Consider the following 19,427-nt stretch of genomic DNA (forward strand, 5'->3'; position numbering starts at 1 on the left):
ATCTGAAACTCAGCATTAAATATGCTGGTTAAATTTTAAAATGCTATCCTCTAGTGTTGAAATTGTATTGTTAAAATCTTACTCTATGACAGGAATTTCTTTTCTTGGCATCCATATATCTCCTGTCTCAGCCTCTTCTTCCTAGAAAAGATTATGCCAACAATATATGAAAACTTCTACATTTCAACATCATTTGAAAAAGATAATAATCAATAACTAGAGGCTCTAAAGAGCCTGTGTCGCTCACCTTGGTATATGTGAATATTAAACAAAAGAAACAAATGGATTCATGACAAAATTGTGTTTTGGTGATGGTGATGTGTTTGTACATCTTACTTTACTGAACATTCTTGCTGCTTACAATTATCTCTATCTATAATGAACTTGGCCCAATGAAAATTTTAAAAATTGACTATAAAGGACATTAACTCCTTAGGGGTCAATTGACCATTTCAGTCATGTTGACTTATTTGTAAATCTTACTTTGCTGAACATTATTGTTTTTTACAGGTTATCTCTATCTATAATAGTATTCAAGATAATAACCAAAAACAGCAAAATTTCCTTAAAATTACCAATTTAGGGGCAGCAACCCAACAACGGGTTGTCCGATTCATCTGAAAATTTAAGGCCAGATAGATCTTGACCTAATAAACAATTTTACCCTCATCAGATTTGCTCTAAATGCTTCAGTTTTTGAGTTATAAGCCAAAAACTGCATTTTACCCCTATGTTCTATTTTTAGCCATGGCGGCCATCTTGGTTGGTTGGCCAGGTCATCGGACACATTTTTCAAACTACATACCCCAATGATGATTGTGGACAAGTTTGGATTAATTTGGCCCAGTAGTTTTAGAGGAGAAGATTTTTGTAAAAGATTACTAAGATTTACGAAAAATGGTTAAAAATTGAATATAAAGGGCAATAACTCCTAAAGGGGTCAACTGACCATTTCGGTCATGTTGACTTATTTGTAAATCTTACTTAGCTGAACATTGTTGCTGTTTACAGTTTATCTCTATCTATAATAATATTCAAGATAATAACCAAAAACAGTAAAATTTCCATAAAATTACCAATTCAGGGGCAGCAACCCAACAACGGGTTGTCCGATTCATCTGAAAATTTCAGGGCAAATAGATCATCACCTCATGAACGATTTAACTCACGTCAGATTTGCTCTAAATGCTTTGGTTTTTGAGTTAAAAGCCAAAAACCGCATTTTACCCCTATGTTCTATTTTTAGCCCTGGTGGCCATCTTGGTTGGTTGACCAGGTCACCGGACACATTTTTTAAACTAGATACCCCAATGATGATTGTGGCCAAGTTTGGTAAAATTTGGCCCAGTAGTTTCAGAGGAGAAGATTTTTGTAAAAGCTAACGACGGACAACGACGACGGACGACGGACGCCAAGTGATGAGAAAAGCTCACTTGGCCCTTTGGGCTAGGTGAGCTAAAAAGTACAAACACATCAATATTCAATTGAATACACCATATTTTATTTACACTGGATTCAACTCTTTTTTTACAAAAGCTTAAGCATTTTTTCTTGAACTATTTGTAGGTAATGACCTGACTAAATTTAGGGGGTTTTTTTTGGTTAAGGGAGGGGGCTGTTTGTATTGAAGTAGCTATAAATGGTTTGTAGAACTATTGTACAATTAAGTCAATTTAAAGAAAAAATAAATCCACACATTGTCTTGACATTTCAATAAATTAATAATGTTTTAATTAATAAACTCAGTATACCATATTTGTCTAGCTTTTCACAGATTAATTATAAACAACAGACATGAATTGAATACTAATATAGAAACTCATAAAAGTAGTAAACATTTAAATGTTGTGGATTTTGAACTTGTTTGAATCTGACATAAATAACTTATCATTTTCTTATGTAAAATGTGTATTGGAAATGATCACATGACTTGTGTTATAAATAGAAAAGGGTATTTCCATTCTACCTTGACATTATCAAAAAGGAAGTTTCATTATTCTTTAAGTTTACAAGACAAAACCATTTATTAAATACATTTCATGTGAGTATACATGTCAATTACCATGATAACACCAAAATATAAAATACACTACTAAATGTTAACATAGATACTGATAAGTTGACCTAAAAAAAAATTACTTTCAGTTTACTACTTCTCCAAAAGTTTGGTTGACTATACAGAAAATCACTGAATCATGACTGGAGCAGGCTCCCTTAGTTCAACCAGTAGGATCCTCCTTACGAGAAGTTCTGGATTCGCCACTGTTATTATGGTTTTCACGGAAAAGGGATTTCAAACAAAATAAGCAACCACGCCCCCTCCATCTCCTAGTTGGTAATGTTTTTAATGTTAATTATAATTTCACAAAAAGAAATCAGTAAACAATGTTGAAATAACATTTAATTCAAACGATAATAAATCTGTCGTATAGACATTATCTGTATATTTTTATTTAGATATTATAAAATCATATAAAGTAATTAATACAAATTAAGTAATCTTAATCCGACATTTGGTTAGTATTAAAAAAAAAAACTTTAGTGAATTGCTTTATATTTTCATTGGCATCAATTTTTGGGGATATGAGATAATTGGCTATATTGGGGAAACTTTATTTTGAGTTTCATTATTTTTATTTAAAAGATAACTGTTTACATTGATGCCCCTGACTACTTGATTAAGGAGTGGATACAATTTTTTATGTTTCTTCTGTATGTATGATAACATCATACTATAACAACACTTTGGTTACAAAAAAAACCTGGCTTTTCAGCAGCAATCTATTCTCAAGACATAATAGTCCATTTGCCAATTACCGATTTGATTCTGTTATTACACACTTTTTAAACAAATTACTTCCCTTTATCAATTTTTAGACTGGTTCTATACCGGACAATATTGGCTTTTGCCAATGCAAAATATGATGAATTGAAAAAGATGTATCGGCGGTTTAACTAATTTTTCATGAAAAATAATTTCTGATCTCGTAAGTATATATATAGCTAGACAACAAATTAATGTAATTAAAAGATTTCAAAACCTTAAAGATTACTCACATTACACACAGGTAAATTTTCTCTTTCTGCTAGCTCTCCATTGTTAATAAAAATTAATGTCCCTCATAAGGGAGACAACTAAAAAAAAAATCTCTAATTACAGGGTCAATTATGGGAATTGGCAAATGGACTATTGGTGTTTTACAAATAGAAAATATAATAATTGTTTTTGATTGTTCTATGGTTTTGGAATATAAGATACAGTTCAATTGACAGAAAACAGTTGAGACTATTGTAAATGTTCTATTTGAAGTGAAAATACCGAAGTTTACAGTTTTTATCACTATGATAATTTAAACTGGAGATTGTGTTAAATTGTTCTGTTAACTACATTTATATTACAGGATGGACAGGGATGATAAGAGACGATACTTTATAGTAGGGTCTGTTATAATGGAGGTTGTCACACCATTGTTCAGAACCAGACTTGAAAGAGACTACACTAGTAAAGGACTTACAGCTCTACAAGCTTTCCTCAACACGCAACCAGTAATACACATCCTGTTTCATCTACGACACAGAAATGCACAGTGCTGTGTTGATGGGCAAAATTGTTATAACCATCCATCATTGCCACTAATTTATTGTCAATGGAAGCGGTTATATACAGAGAAACCTGGCCTTGCCCTTCATGATTGCCACTGCAAGTTCACAGCCAATCCTGTTCAACTAGAAGATCTAGACATCACCTTATCAAGCCTGATTTTGTTGAACTGCAATAATCTAACACCAGCTGAAGATGATGCAGTACAGGGGTTACGACAATACAAGAATGACTACCTGAGTCATAATACCACAGGCGGAATATCACACACAGAATACAACAGCCTCTGGAAAGACCTGACAAACTTTGTCCTACAACTTGACCCTTGTAAACAAGATGACTTGATAAGGATTGAGAGAAGACCATTGGATGAGGCCTTGTGTAACAGTTACACCCTTAACCTACTGGACCTCCACAAGAAGCTTGATGAGGTAATTATCAATATGTCTGTTATTGGTAATAGATTTAAAATAACATTTGTCAATGGTGATATAAACAGAATGAGTGGAACAGCCATTTAGATTATGTCAAAGAGAAACATTGTGATTCTCATGCACCTAGATCAGCTGGGTTTTTTATATTGCTTACGTTACCTTTTTGATTATACAAGTTGTCCCTTCTCTGTATTGATATGATCATTTAATGTCTCATTACAATGACACAGGAATGTAGGCTGACACAACATGTTTATGTCTAGAATTTATAGTTATTTGATTTATGAAAATAGTAGCTAAATGTATGAAAAATAAATGTTCTTATATCAGGTATTAAAATAAAGAATATTTTTTTCTACATCAAATGGCTCAAATTCGACTGACTGTATAAAAGAAGGCTGTATATTTTTTGTATGGATTATATAAAACAATGAACCAAAGAATAGACTTATTTTGCCACTTCAATGACAATTTGCAATATATCCTGCAAGGGACTCATCAAAAACCAGTAACATTACATTTGATGTTTCTAAATATATGATATCTAAATTAAAATATTCAAAGTATTAAAAAGGTTGATTAATGTTAAGTGTAACCAATTCCTAGTGGATTAATTAAAAGTTGTGTGTCTTCAATGGCCAGTAACAAATATGTCATGAATATTCCGAAAGATTCCCATACATTTGTTTTATATTGGATTTCATTGGGCAACATGATTTATTTTGATATATGATATTCTTTCAAATGATATGTATCGGAGCAGAGTACAAAAATTGTTGATGTCTATATTATTTTTGAAAATGAATTTAAATAAGAGAGTAAATACAGATGAATAAAACTCAACAGTATTATTGTCAATGAAAAATAATTTTAGCAATAATTAGTTGCTGTACAGGATAATTGTGCTTCTTTTATAAGCTAATAAGTTGAAGCAGCTGATTATTTCCCTGGATAATCAGTGGAATAGAGTGTAATAGAGAAAATCAACATCTAGAGAAGCTTTGACTCTTGGTGAAATTTGTATCAAGCAAGGTTTGATGAATACATATTATTATATTAAAAAAACACAAAAAAAACCATGAAATAAGAAGGATTGCTGAAACATTGAATAAGATCTGTTGGATATTTGACCTGACTTTGTAATGGTTCAATGTTTAAGTTTAGTAGAAAAAGTGAAATAGAGTTGCAAATAGATATAAGAAGATGTGGTATAAGTGCCAATGAAACAACTCTCCATCCAAGTCACAAATACACCATTATAGGCCAAAGTATGGTATTTTAAACAGGGCAAGAATGATTGTCTTTACTGAAAAAAATAGTTCCAGCTAACATAGTTTATGTTTTGACTTTATTTTCAGATGGATAATTCAATCCAAGGTATAAGATCTGACATACAAGGACAAAATGCTTACATGCAGGTAAATACATTATTACATTCATTACCACTAAATGTATCTTGCTGACTTTGAATCTTTATAAAATACGGTGGTAATATCCACTATTAATAAGGACAATAAACTTTTTTTGTAATTTTGATAATGCAAATGTTGAAATTGAAATAGCAGCACTTTAACATGTAAGTTTGGCAAATATTCCAAGTCAATGAACCATGACTGAAGGTACATGTCTAAACAATCTCCATGGATGATTTGGGCAAATGCTAATACAACTGCATACCAAATACCATTGAATTATTATAAGTAGTTCCCTTTAAACAACTTAAACCCAAACTTATACATGTAAACTAAGCAAAATGTTCAAAGTCAATAAACCATAACTGAGGGGGCAGGGTTAAATAATCTCAATGGTAATGAGATATGCTAATGCTAATACAACTGCATACTAAATATCATTTAACTACCAGAAGAGGTTCACCATAAACCAACATAATCAAACTAATACATGAAAACTAAGCAAAAGTTTCAAAGTCAGTAGACCATACCTGTGGGGGCTGGACCACATAATCTCCATGGTAATGAGATGTGCCAATACTTATATAACTGCATACCAAATATTGTTGACTCACTCAACTAGTGGTTCACCATAAACTACTAAAACTATACCTAATCACAAACTAATACATTGTTGACGACACGGACGCCAACGCCTCCTCTGCAGACAGAAACAGCATACCGAAGTCTTGTTTTTTCACTCTGTCAAGCAAGATAAAAAGTCAAAGTTGTGAACAAGTACAGAACTGTTTACAATCACATTTGTAGACTGCACTTTGTAAATACAGCTGTTTCCCAAACCATGCCTCCTGGGGAGATACATAATATTCATAGATATTTTGTTTTGTTAATTTATATTGGATAAGAACTGAAAATTGCATTTTAACTGGCAAATATTATACCACTTAAAAAAAATTTGCAAGGGATCCTTTCAGTTAAAAGAGTGTGGCAATCTCCTTAGACATGAGAAATTAGAATGATCATTCCTATTTGGATCAGCTAGGGAGGAGCATTTGTGTACCTCTAGTTTGCCAAGAAATTTCGAACATTTCAGAACATTTTTACAACATTGCCAAACTTTCAATGTTTCTTTAATCACAGTAGCCTAATAGACATTTTATGTTGATTTTAATATATCCAATATTATCTTTAAATCTCATAAATCACAATACAATGTAAAAGCTGCATTGACTCCACTGAAATATGTTTTGTTTTGCACAGTTGGTATATAAACAAATCTAAGTTACTAATTTATCACTTTACAGGAGATACTTCTGTACATCAGAAAAGATGGATGCTCTTGCCAATGTGGAAACTCTGAGCAACAAAGTATGTATAAATATATTGGTAATTATATATGATAGTTTTTTTCACAATGAACAATGTGTACTAATATAACATTTTTTTTTTGGTCAAATCTGTCCAGTACTATATTGAACTAGATATATTACTTGGACTTAAAGGACATTTGAATTCTTGTCATGATGTGAGACTATATGTTATACATGTATAAGATAGTACACCTCTCTATCTTACTAACTGCAAACAATCCTTTATATTACACAAATGAAAATTGAAAAAAGTCTAATGAGCATTCATCCTAAAACTGCTTTTTTGTGGTATTGATTGAAAATTCTTAATACAAAATTATTGTTTTTATTTGTTGCAACTGAGAAAGTCTATTATTACTGTTAATTTCTTTAGATGATCATATTTCAGATGTTTGTACAAATCAAAATACAACAATAAACAATGTGTGGTTTCTTTCTTTCAGACAAAGACCACACAAACAATAAACAATACACACTAGGACAAGATGTTTTCAAATTTCATCATCAGATCAGCCATACATCAGAAATTTGTAACCGGTCTCAAGGAGGTGTAACAGATATGGTGATGATGGATGATGGTAGACTGGTGATATGTTTACCTTTACGGAACAGACTACTGATCTGTAATAAAGATGGATCACAGGTAGACAGTATAGATGTACAGGGTATACCATACCGTGTTACAGCAGTCAACAACTCTACAGTAGCTGTTACACTGGAATGGAGTTGGTGTATAGAGATGTATGACATAAACAATAAACTCAAACTTAAATCAATATCATCACCTGTAATGTTGTGGGGGTTGAGAGGCATTACAACTATAAACAACAAGCTAGTTGTAAGTGGTGAGAACTGCCTACTGATCATAGATTATCAGACAGGAGAGGTGGTACAGACAATACACACTGACTGTGTTCCTGGCATGTTACATGGTTCTGGTGACAGAATATACTACTGTGATAACTACTACTACAACACAAAACTGTACTGGTACAGTTATACTAATGACAGACATCACACTCTAACATTACCATCACCACCAAAGAGTATGACTACACTACAAGATGGCAGTCTGTATGTGATGTGTGTGGATGGACCAGTTCAACATGTGTCATCTGATGGTAAACATTATAAACCTGTTACAACAAAGGGACTTCAAAAACTGAAATATATAGCATACAATAAAATGCAAAGACAACTGGTTACAATGAATATGGACCAGAATATAATCAATGTCTTCTATGAAATATAATGTAGTCTTTGGTATACAAAATTATAACATTTCAATAAAATGTTTTAAGGAATAATGTATAGTATTAATCATTATATGAATATAATATATAGATCCTTTACTTCAGGTTAATGTGATAATGGTGACATCTCAACTGATGATACCAATTCAAATGCATTAAAGAAATTGAAAGAAACATTGTAATTTTTTTTAAATGTATTATACAAGAAAGGTAAATTCAATTGAATCCAAATGAGGTCACTCCTTAAAAAAGTATGAATGTTAATTTCTTGGTATTAGCTGAGAGAAAAATGTTTAAGCTCTCTCCTGTTTTCTATCTAATTATTGAATAAAGATGATTATAAAAAAAAAAAACACTTTTAATAACAAAAATATTAACATATTTTTTAGTTTTAGTTATTTCCCCATAAAATTGTTACTACACTAGAAATATTAAAGAACAAAAGGTCAATATCCAAATGTCCCTTGTTGGTAAATATTACAAAGAGGACACATTTATGGACCTACATATTCAAGTTTGTTCACATCAATCCATGGATTTAGAAATAGCCATTAGTACATAGTAGCCTTTTACTTGTAATCTTAATTTGCTACTTGAATAACTGTCTTGTATCTTTAAACTGATGATTTTCTAGTGCAATTATAGATACCAGTAAACAATTTTGTTATGATGTTGTAAAAACTGCTTGCAAAATTCAAATAAACATCAGTCTCATATTTTTTATTTTTTTTATATATATATATTCCATATAATATAAAAGAAGATGTGGTATGATAGCAAATGAGACAACTCTCTACAAGAGACAAAATGACACAGAAATTAACAGCTTTAGTCAATGAGATAAGGCCTTCAACAATGAGCAAAGCCCATACTATATAGTCAGCTATCACAAATGTAAGACAATTCAAACAAGAAAACTAACAGCCTAATTAATTTAAATGCTAAAAAAATTTAACAAAAAACAAATATGTAAGACAGCAACAAACGTCTTTAACTGAATTCCAGGCTCTGACTTGGGACAGGCAGATACTTACAGAATGTTTAGGATATTAAGCTTATATTGATGTATTATGCTCATCATTTAAAAAAATCCATATTAAGGATGTACCTAGGTGAAATTAAATATTACTAAAAATTTCAAATTGATACTATAAGCTAGAAGAGCATAATTTATTAAGTTAATTAAATATAAGGATTAAAATTAGCTAAAAATTGATAGCTCCTTTTTGAGATATTTAATTTTTGGTGGAAGAAGACTTTAAGTCTTCTGAAGGCCTATGGTGCCGGCTGTAAAATCATTCAATTTCATAACAACTTCTGATTCTTGACACAAATTTTTACACATGATTAAGCATCTGAATCATTTAATTTGTAAATTAGGATTGAAAACAATCACTATCGTAAATATGTACCCTTTTATTTATGTAAATTATTAGATTTCATCTCATCTTCATGAACGTTATTTGTTTACTTGTAACTGTATGTTTTTAATGTAAATATTTGTAGTACGCATGCGTGAATTTGGTATTGGGTCAACTTGCCCTGTTTACATGTTCGCCCTTGGTCTGTTCGTCTTGAGTTTTTTCGCCCATATAGTACGTTCACCCTGTGTTCACTCTCTTTACTCTTTTCAAGGTTGTTTTATAATACATCCTTGCATTTATTAAAAAATATCAATATTAAAGGGTATCGTTAAAAAACCTCTAAAACACGAATTTGTGAAAATCATCACAAAAATATGATCGTTCCTTATTTTGTTCCCATGGTAAAACAATTGTGTTCAGCCAATCAAATTCAATGATTCTCATGATCAAATTAATAAGCCAATCAAAATGTTTTCTCTGAAGATTGTTCTAACATGCTAGATTTTGAACTAGTTTTGTTTTCATCTAGTTGTAAAATCAGAACATGGCATGTGAATTTTCATCTGCAAGGAGCTTCTTACACAGCTTAAGGATAAAAGCATGGCTGATTGACAAAATTCAATGATGCAGTACTACCATAAAGATAATAAATAGTAGTTTTTTCACTAATTTATTGACATAATACTTGTTGTAACATATATTATTTTTGTATTCAATTAAATCATTTAAAGCACAATGTACTATTCTTTTTTTCCCAAAGACCAACAAACAGGTTGGGACCCCCCCCCCCCCCCCATTATGAGTGGTGTCCCTTAAATCAAATGAGGGACTGTCCCTAAAACAAGGGGTCATTTTACTGTTGAAAAAAAAATAGATTTTTAACTCAAAAGTGGGAAAATTCATTAGATTTGGAACAACTTTTCTAAATGAGGGTCAAATTAATAAAGAAGATATAAATTCTTTTGACATGTTTTGACCATTTAATACTTGATAGATGCATAGTTCTTGGGGAAAAGTTTCATCAAATAATATGAAAATAAAGGTGCTCAATTTCCATTGAGAGTTTAAATTTCCCTCATGTTGAGTGTTGTTCCCTACCTGTAAAAGGTCCATCTTTGTGAATAATTCAAAATTGGAAATTTCAACAAGCATTTAATATCCTTTCACAAGAAAATAAATCCTGGTCTGCTAGCTACATGTTCATCTTTTCTACTGATTTAATAACTAGAATCATGCAAACAGACCTAAGAAAAAGGCATGCAAACATACAAATATGACACTTTTTCTAGACAATCCAGATCGCACAAAATACTTCGCTAAAAATTGTAACCTTTAAAATTGTTGTCGCTCACTGAAAACCCCCATGGGAACTTTCAAAAGTTGGCATGTATGTTGTTTTCTGGTCTGTCCGTCTGTCCTGCTTCAGGTTAAAGTTTATGGTAGAGGTAGTTTTTGATGAAGTTGAAGTCCAATCAATTTGAAACTTAGTATACATGACTCATGTGCTCCTTATGATATGATCTTTCTAATTTTACTGCCAAATATAAGATTTTACCTAATTTTCATGGTCCACTGAACATAGAAAATGATTGTACGGATGGGAAATCCATGTACTTATGACACATTCTTGTTTGAAGAAAAACAAGAATGTGTCCCAAGTACACGGATGCCCCATCCGCTTTATCATTTTCTATGTTCAGTGGACCGTGAAAATGGGATAAAATCTCTAATTTGGCATTAAAATCAGAAAGATCATATCATAAGGAACACATGAGTCATGTATACTAAGTTTCAAATTGATTGGACTTCAACATAGGGAACATTACCTTGTGTTTGCATCAGTATTATTTGGGTCTCAAATTCAAAGAACGAAAATCAAGAATCTGCTTTAATTTTGTTAAATGACTTTTTATGAGCTATTAAGTCTTATATCAAAAGATAAACGGCAGTTATGGGGCAAAATATTTTACCTTGTATCGTATGGAAAAACACCAAGGAGTTCGAACATCTGACACAAATTCCAATACCTCACCTAAGTGCATTATTGTCACAAATTCCAATACCTCACCTAAGTGCATTATTGTCACAAATTCCAATACCTCATAAAAGGTCCTTTGACAAAATTTAAGCAGATTCTTAATTTTCTTTCTTTTGGTTTGAGACCCAAATAATACCTATGCAATAAGGTAAAAAAAAATTGCAAAGGGATGAGTTTCACAAGAATTTACTGAATTAAAATGTTGGTTTATATTGAAAAATCTAATTGATTATTGATGATTAGTTATATATAAACAAAAAAAGAAGACGTAGAATGATTACAAATGACACAAAACTCTACCAGAGACCAAACAACATTGAAGTAATTGAAGGTCATCATACAGTCTTCAATAATGAGTAAACACATACTGCACAGCAAACTATATAAGGCCGAAAAAAGACAATGTAAGACAATTTAAACGAGACATCTTATGTCCTCAATTATGTTCAATACAATAAAGGAACAAGAGTGCACACGCTGAAATGTCTCACCTTCTATACTAATCATTGATATTATGTTGATAGTCCTAAGTATAAAGCTAAGCTTTAATACAACTGTCACATAAACTTAACATTAACCAAGATAACTAAACAAAGACCAATGAACCTTGAAAATGAGGTCAAGGTCAGATGAACCATGCCAGGCAAACATGTACAGCTAACAATGCTTCTATACAACATATATAGTTGACCTATTACTTATAGTTTAAGAAAAATAGACCAAAACACAAAAACTTAACACTGTGCAATGAACCGTGAAAATGAGGTCACGGTCAAATAAAACCTGTGCGACTGACATAAAGATCATAAAATATTTCCATACACCAAATATAGATGACCTATGGCATATAGTATTAGATAAAAAGACAAAACTCAAAAACTTAACTTTGACCACTGAACCATGAAAATGAGGTCAAGGTCACATGACATCTGCCCGCTAGATAGGTACACCTTACAATCATTCCATACAACAAATATAGTAGACCTATTGCATATAGTATGAGAAAAACAGACCAAAACACAAAAATTTAACTATAACCACTGAACCATGAAAATGAGGTCAAGGTCAGATGACACCTGCCAGTTGGACATGTTTACCTTACAGTCCTTCAATACACCGAATATACTAGCCCTATTGCTTGTAGTATCTGAGATATGGACTTGACCACCAAAACTTAACCTTGATCACTGATCCATGAAATGAGGTTGAGGTCAAGTGAAAACTATCTGACAGACATGAGGACCTTTCAAGGTACGCACATATCAAATTTAGTTATCCTATTATATACTTATAATAAGAGAGAATTCAACATTACAAAAAATCTGAACTTGGACATGTGACTGACGGAAACTTCGTAACATGAGGCATCTATATACAAAGTATGAAGCATCCAGGTCTTCCACCTTCTAAAATATAAAGCTTTTAAGAAGTTAGCTAACACTGCCACCGCCGCCGGATCACTATCCCTATGTCGAGCTTTCTGCAACAAAAGTTGCAGGCTCGACAAAAATCAATTAAAGTCGTGAGACTTTAATAAATTATGATATAAAGGAACAAAAGACAACCACTGAATTACAGGCTCTAAGCTTGGGACAGGCACATACATAATGTGGCAGGATTGAAATAGTTTGCAAACCCTCCTCCTAACCTGGGACAGTGGTGTAACAGTACAACATAAGAACAAACTATAAGAATCAGCTGAAACATCAAGTAAATACACATTGTTATACATGTAGTAGAAACAACAAGAATGTGTACCAAGTACAAGGATGCCCCATCCGCACTATAATTTTCTATGTTCAGTGGACCATGAAAATAGGATAAAATCTCTAATTTAGCATTAAAATTAGAAGATCATATCATAGGGAACATGTTTACTAAGTTTGATTGGACTTCAACTTCATCAAAAACTACCTTGACCTAAAACTTTAACCTGTAGGGACAGACGAACGGATTGACGCACAGACCAGAAAACATAATGTCCTTAAATGGGGCATAAAAAGAATGGGTTTTTTTAAGGAGGGGTCAAGTTTAGTTATAACTTTTCTGTTATGAAAATTTTCATGTTGGCAATAACAAATAAAGATGCTGCCGAAAATTACATAAAAGATTCAAAAACAATAACAATCTTACATTGACTTGTTCCTTTTCATCCTTCATTGGATCTCCAATCAGATGAAAGAATCGAACACAAAAATCCTGTTCTGCCAAACAAAATGGCTCCAACTCGCTAAGCAGTTTATCAAGTACCTACAACAACAAAAGAGGAAAACAATATTACCTACTCTGAATGATTGATAAAAATATAGAACTAGATAAAATGATATCATGAAAACAGATAACCCCATCTTGCAGGAAAGCCCTTAATGATCCTTAATGGCACATGCCAAAACCAAAATTCAAATTGAATGTGATCTACATTTTATTTTCCATAGCTATTGGTTAATATCTAAAAAGATTAACGTGAGGGTACCCAAATTGCATCTATTAACCTTTGTTTACTTATGCTTTAGACAAAAGTTTTCATTATGTGTTCATTTTGTAAATTTATCATTATTTACTATATGGTTTCACCAATTTAATTTTGAATCCATGCGAAATCATAGAAAATTGGTCTGAAGTGACCTCCAAACCATCAATGATTCTAGATCTGTAATGAGAAGTATCCCAGATTGCATTCATGCTAAAATTTACATCGTCAAATGTCGAATAACAGATCTTTTGTTTAAAGGGAAACTTCGCAAAAAAATCAAAAATTGATATTATGTTCATTCTGTATAAAAATGCTCAAATTCATAGATATTAAAGTTTTATTCCGCTAGATAAGCGATCACCATCGATTTTAAATTTACAGTATCAATTCTCTGCGATCCGCCATTTTGTCTTCTTTCCCGATTAATAAAAACGATATGTCTATAAACCACAAAGAAACAAAACTACAGTAACCGATGTAGTCGTAATTGCGTGTCGATATCTTGTCAATCGTACGGTTGTTTTATCCGACTAACTAACTTGATACAAAAAATATTCTTACTTTTTTTAAATTACCATGGTCTGTTGTTTTTAAACTGTTGATATTGGAATTAGGTGAAAAGTCAAAGTTGAAATCATAAATAAGTGTTCCGTGAAAATTGTTTTCGAAAATCTAATTTGTTCATAATTCTTTAAAGTAATAAACAAATATATTTTGATCTTCCCTCATCTGATCACCAGCATGGCTAAAGGTATTACTTCCAAAGGTATTGTGAGGGGTGTGAGGTGACACGTCCAGGTATTCAAGCGATTTTCTGTCGGGCTTGCAAGTTCATGCATTGTTTCACTTCTGCAGGTATTGATCAGTGTACACGGCTGATAACTTATAACTTATAACTTTCCATTTTGAACTATCAGATGAATAATATACAACTTGTCAATACTAAACTCATACGCTTGTTTATAAATAACATTTCTGGTGTAAAGAATATAATTCATAAACATATAAATAATACCCAAAAAATAAGATTTGATGAAATTAAAATCTATTTAAATATTTTTTCCAAGGGTGAATTTGGGAAAATGTAATGTATAGTCATTGTCAATAGTGAAGGACAGATTGGAACAGACCAGAAATATTGATTTAAAAAAATGTACGCACTTGCCGACGATTCGTTTATACGACTGGATAGAAAGTTACGGAACTATAGCGCAATTTAAAATATATACATGTATACATTGAAATGACGGCTATCATGTTCAACATTGCACAAATATTATCATAGAATTTTTAAAAAAATCCTCAAAAATCCTCAAAAGAAATAATGCCTTAGCTTAGATAATTGATATTCTTTTCACAAAAAGTTCGTGTAAATGATTGTCAAATGAATTTAATTATGTAAGAATAAAATGTTAAAAAGAAACTAAAAAAAAATCATGCATGTTGTATGTTGTATTTTTTTGTCAATTAAAAACTTTAAAATTGCAATAGTTTTATTAGCATTTAAACACAGCCAGATTTGAATACAAGTTAAGAAATTCCGGTAAAGTCAATGATATCAAACAGATGTACAATGGTATATCAAATTGGGTAATATTGCATTTAGTTTTTATAAAAGATTAAAACTACTATTTTTTGCTTCATATTTGAATCTTTACGCCAATTGGCGCTAAGAAAGTAATCAAAAATTGTTTCCTTTTATTTTTATACACTTTCGGAATTACGAATCTGAATTTTATTTTCAATTAATTTACACAATTTAATTATTGTATCTTTATTCTCATCGTGTATTAAATCTTAGTGTATTAACATCGTGACAGCATACTCTTTCTAATCCTTTCTGTTTATCCTTTCCAAATAACAACATTTATACCTGTGTACGCTTGAACTCACACCTGCGGCTAAATAGCTACAAGGTAAACGAATTGACCTCAAGCCGAGAAATATACAGTGACCTTTACAAAATAATATACCACTCTGCTCACACATTAGTTGCATTGAAATGATTACCAAAACAATAACGGTAAATAGAACTGAAATATTTTCAGTTCAATATCAGTAAAAATGTTCAATAAATATTTTATGAAAAAAATCTCAACAATAATTAATTAAATTTATTCAAAAACATTTACTAGAGATAATTTTATAGGAGTTTAATTCAATCAATACAAAACGGTATATGCATATTCATTTTCGTTCATTCTTATATTGTGGTTAATAACTTCGACCATTCGTCAGCTGTGCGCTTTTAATTACGTATATTGTCGATAAGCTATAAGAGTTAAACAGATTTTATTTTTTCCCAGAATTCAATAAATCGGGCTAATACGTCACGACCCACTCGAGAATTCAACCAAAAAAGTTACAAATACTTGATTTTCTCCGTTATTAGAAGGAATATAAATTTAAAACTTTGCAAATGTGTTTTTTATGTTAAGATGAACATAATTAGATGATAAGTAAAAAATCGCGGAATTTCCCTTTAATTCTCCAAACATTTTGAACAATTGGATATCTAGTCCATGCTTACTCTTCATTTTTTAAGTGATGGAGACTTGTATCATATTGTCTTTGCAAATTTAAAAAAAATGACATTTTGATGACGTCACATGGCAACGTTTCAGTACATTTTGCCTTTTCAGAAAACACTTCATCGGTTGATAAATACTGTGAAAGTTTTGTGTATATCTAAATAATTTTACCTATGTTGAAAGATGTGCATAGTATCAAATCATAAAAAAGTTTAGTCTCTAGGATATTTTGTAAGATTTCCGCTGCTATTTTTGCTAAATAGGCGCAATTTGGATACCGTGATGTCAAGCAAAATGGTACTGTGACTGAATAAAGGTCAAGTTGAATTTTCCTTGTTGAGTTAAATTTTTAATTTATAGTTGGATGCTTTTCTTTTGAAAGTGTCCTCTTATGGAAAATAAACCTTGACAAGACAAAGTTTAATAGTATTATATCATGAAATTATCACTGAACACTTTTTCACAGCAAAAGACACATTTAAATATAACTTTATGTGAAAAGGTTCCGGGTGGACACTATTTGACAGGACACTTTTATGGCTCATATCTCTATTTACCTGATCAAAGAAATGACGACTGGCTATATCTGCATCTGACCCATGGAATGAAACAGTTGCTGAATCTACACTCTGCATGGAGCCTGATCTCTTTCTACTGGCCTCAAATCTCTGTAAACTTGTTGATGAACCTGACAACATTGAGGCTGCTTGTGCACCTGTTTAATACATTCAAACATGACTTAAAAATATATATAAGAAATTTTGTATAGCCTCCTTTATGGTATAGATTTGCTCATAGTTGAAGGCTATATGTACACCTGTTTATAACATTCAAGTAGGACTTTAAAATATTAGAAAGTTTTCATAGCCTCCTTTATGGCATAGGTTTGATCATTGTAGAAGGTCATATGTAGTTGTCTCCTTGGAAACCAGATACATCTTCATATGTTTATACTACTGGTATACTTGAGCTATTTCAATTTCTTTAATCAGAAGGTAAGGAAAATGTCAAAACAAGAATAGTAATTTTTGAAATTCTTCTTCTTATAAATGTTATAGCCTATATTCATGATTTGTGCAAGTTCTGTTATAAATATTTTAACTTTTTATTCAATTGTGGTACATGTATATGTAGAACTATTTAAAGTAACAACTCTTTATTCACAACAAAATAATTCTTTATGAAATCTTCACTTATACTCACCTAGTTTTACTCTATCTGGAATAGTGGTTAATCTTTGTTTAGAAAATTCTATAAAATCTAGGACTTCTTTTTTATACAATTTACTCAAACTCTCTGTATAAACCTACAAATAATTGATAGAATTAAGTAATGTAATGTTCACTAAACTGTTGGTGTTTTGTTTTTAAAAACTGCTACATAAAGATGTGCATAGGTGAGATTTTGGTATTGGTGTCAAATATTCAGACTCTTGGTTTTTTCCCTACCATACAAGGTTGAATAGTTTGCCTCATAAAACCCATTTGTCCTTTCACATTATCAATACTCAATAGCTCATAAAAGGCCATCTACCAACATTTAAGCAGATTCAAGATTTCTTTTCTTTTGATTTAAAAGATCCAAGTAATAACAATGCAAGTATGTGGTGAAATTTCAAGCCAGCCTTTTCCCACTATACTTTAAAAATAAAATATCTTAAAAAGGAAAATTGAGTCTTCTGACAAACATCCATGATTCATTGCATATATAATTAATTAGAAATAAATCTTGATACATGATAAAAAGGGGGGACTCTAAGAGACTGAAATAGTATTACCTTTGAGAGGTCAGTGAAGGTCTTTGAATCAGCAGCTTTTAACCAAGCCATTAAATCAGCGTAAGGAGTAAGATCTCTATGGCGGGTATGATGTGGTGTCAGTTTATACTCTGCAGCCTGTCTGGATAATGTCTCTCCCATTTCATTACCCTGTCAACATAGAATTGTAATTAAACTATCCTTAAAAGTCGGTGTACATAAACTTTATCTTATTTCCATATATTTTGAATAATGGATTATATTTAGATAGTTTATACTCTTCAGGAGGCTCATGGGTACAAAAATTTCAGCAAAAAAAACCAACATTTTCATTACAAATTTTATTTATTGCACTATTAGTTGTTATTTTATGATATGGTACAAATATTAACCAAAACAAATTGGTTCATTTTGGCCCCAGATGACTTTTAAAATGTTTATATCATTGAAAAAGCTCCAAATTTTCTCTCTTTGTTGGAAAAATGCCTCTTTTTGGCATTAAAATAGAAATATATTTTTTAACTCATGATCAGTGACCTATATTTATTATTATTTTTTTCAAATAGACTGTACTTAAAATCAACAATTGTAAAGTTTAAGTGATTCCTGTAATTTGGTTCCTTTTTTATTTCGATATTAACTTTTTTTCTCCTATTAGTTCAACAGAAAAAAAGTACCTTAACAAAAACACATGCTTCTTACGAAGCCAGATTGTGAGCTTAAAAGAATAGTGACCCTGTATTTTTATTTTTTTTTATCTATTTTAAAAGTAGAGTGGGGCACTCATATTTGCCGTGGACACAATTTCGCCGTTTTATGATTTTGAGGTGAAAAAACTTCAAAGGATGGTTGAAATGGACGAAATATGCCGGTAAATTATATTTTTATAACAAATATGATTATTTTTGAAAATTAGACTAAATTTCGGCACTTACCGAAAAACGACAACGATTTTCAGCCAATTTCCTGAATGAAAAAAAACGATTCAAAAGAAGTATTTCTTAGTAATTCTTTGACTGGTTGCCCTTAACTTTAGATTTTTTACACCTTTCAAATGTCTGCTTTTCATTTATAATGAAATTTATTTGATACATATTGTTTAAAGCTGCAGTTATTTGGTTTAAATTAGATGTGTAAAAACGGTGAATATGTGTCCCCCGTTGACAAAACATTAGGAAATTTCAAACACCCTTTA

General features: G+C 31.3%; 2 protein-coding genes across 13 annotated transcripts in view; one reads left to right on the forward strand and one right to left on the reverse strand.

Moving 5' to 3' along the window:
* Nucleotides 1–19,427, reverse strand: part of LOC139484867 (exocyst complex component 1-like) — a 103,673-nt gene that overhangs the window by 61,257 nt on the left and 22,989 nt on the right. For all 12 annotated transcript variants that reach the window (XR_011655180.1, XR_011655179.1, XM_071268877.1 and 9 more), the window contains exons 11-15: nucleotides 18,254–18,403; nucleotides 17,680–17,782; nucleotides 17,034–17,191; nucleotides 13,606–13,722; nucleotides 83–141 (exon numbers count right to left, since the gene is read on the reverse strand). Coding sequence is in view for 10 of the 12 variants with exons in the window: in XM_071268877.1 (XP_071124978.1) it covers nucleotides 83–141; nucleotides 13,606–13,722; nucleotides 17,034–17,191; nucleotides 17,680–17,782; nucleotides 18,254–18,403 (587 nt within the window). In the remaining 2 variants the exon portion in view is untranslated. The remainder of the gene's footprint in view (nucleotides 1–82; nucleotides 142–13,605; nucleotides 13,723–17,033; nucleotides 17,192–17,679; nucleotides 17,783–18,253; nucleotides 18,404–19,427) is intronic.
* On the forward strand, nucleotides 1,938–9,036 carry LOC139484870 (uncharacterized). Its single transcript, XM_071268887.1, has 5 exons — nucleotides 1,938–2,041; nucleotides 3,402–4,032; nucleotides 5,394–5,453; nucleotides 6,752–6,815; nucleotides 7,261–9,036. Coding segments are annotated over exons 1-5 (1,566 nt in total). The 5' UTR covers nucleotides 1,938–2,039; the 3' UTR covers nucleotides 8,070–9,036.

This window comes from Mytilus edulis, chromosome 8 (genome assembly GCF_963676685.1).
Source record: "Mytilus edulis chromosome 8, xbMytEdul2.2, whole genome shotgun sequence".
Taxonomy (NCBI): domain Eukaryota; kingdom Metazoa; phylum Mollusca; class Bivalvia; order Mytilida; family Mytilidae; genus Mytilus; species Mytilus edulis.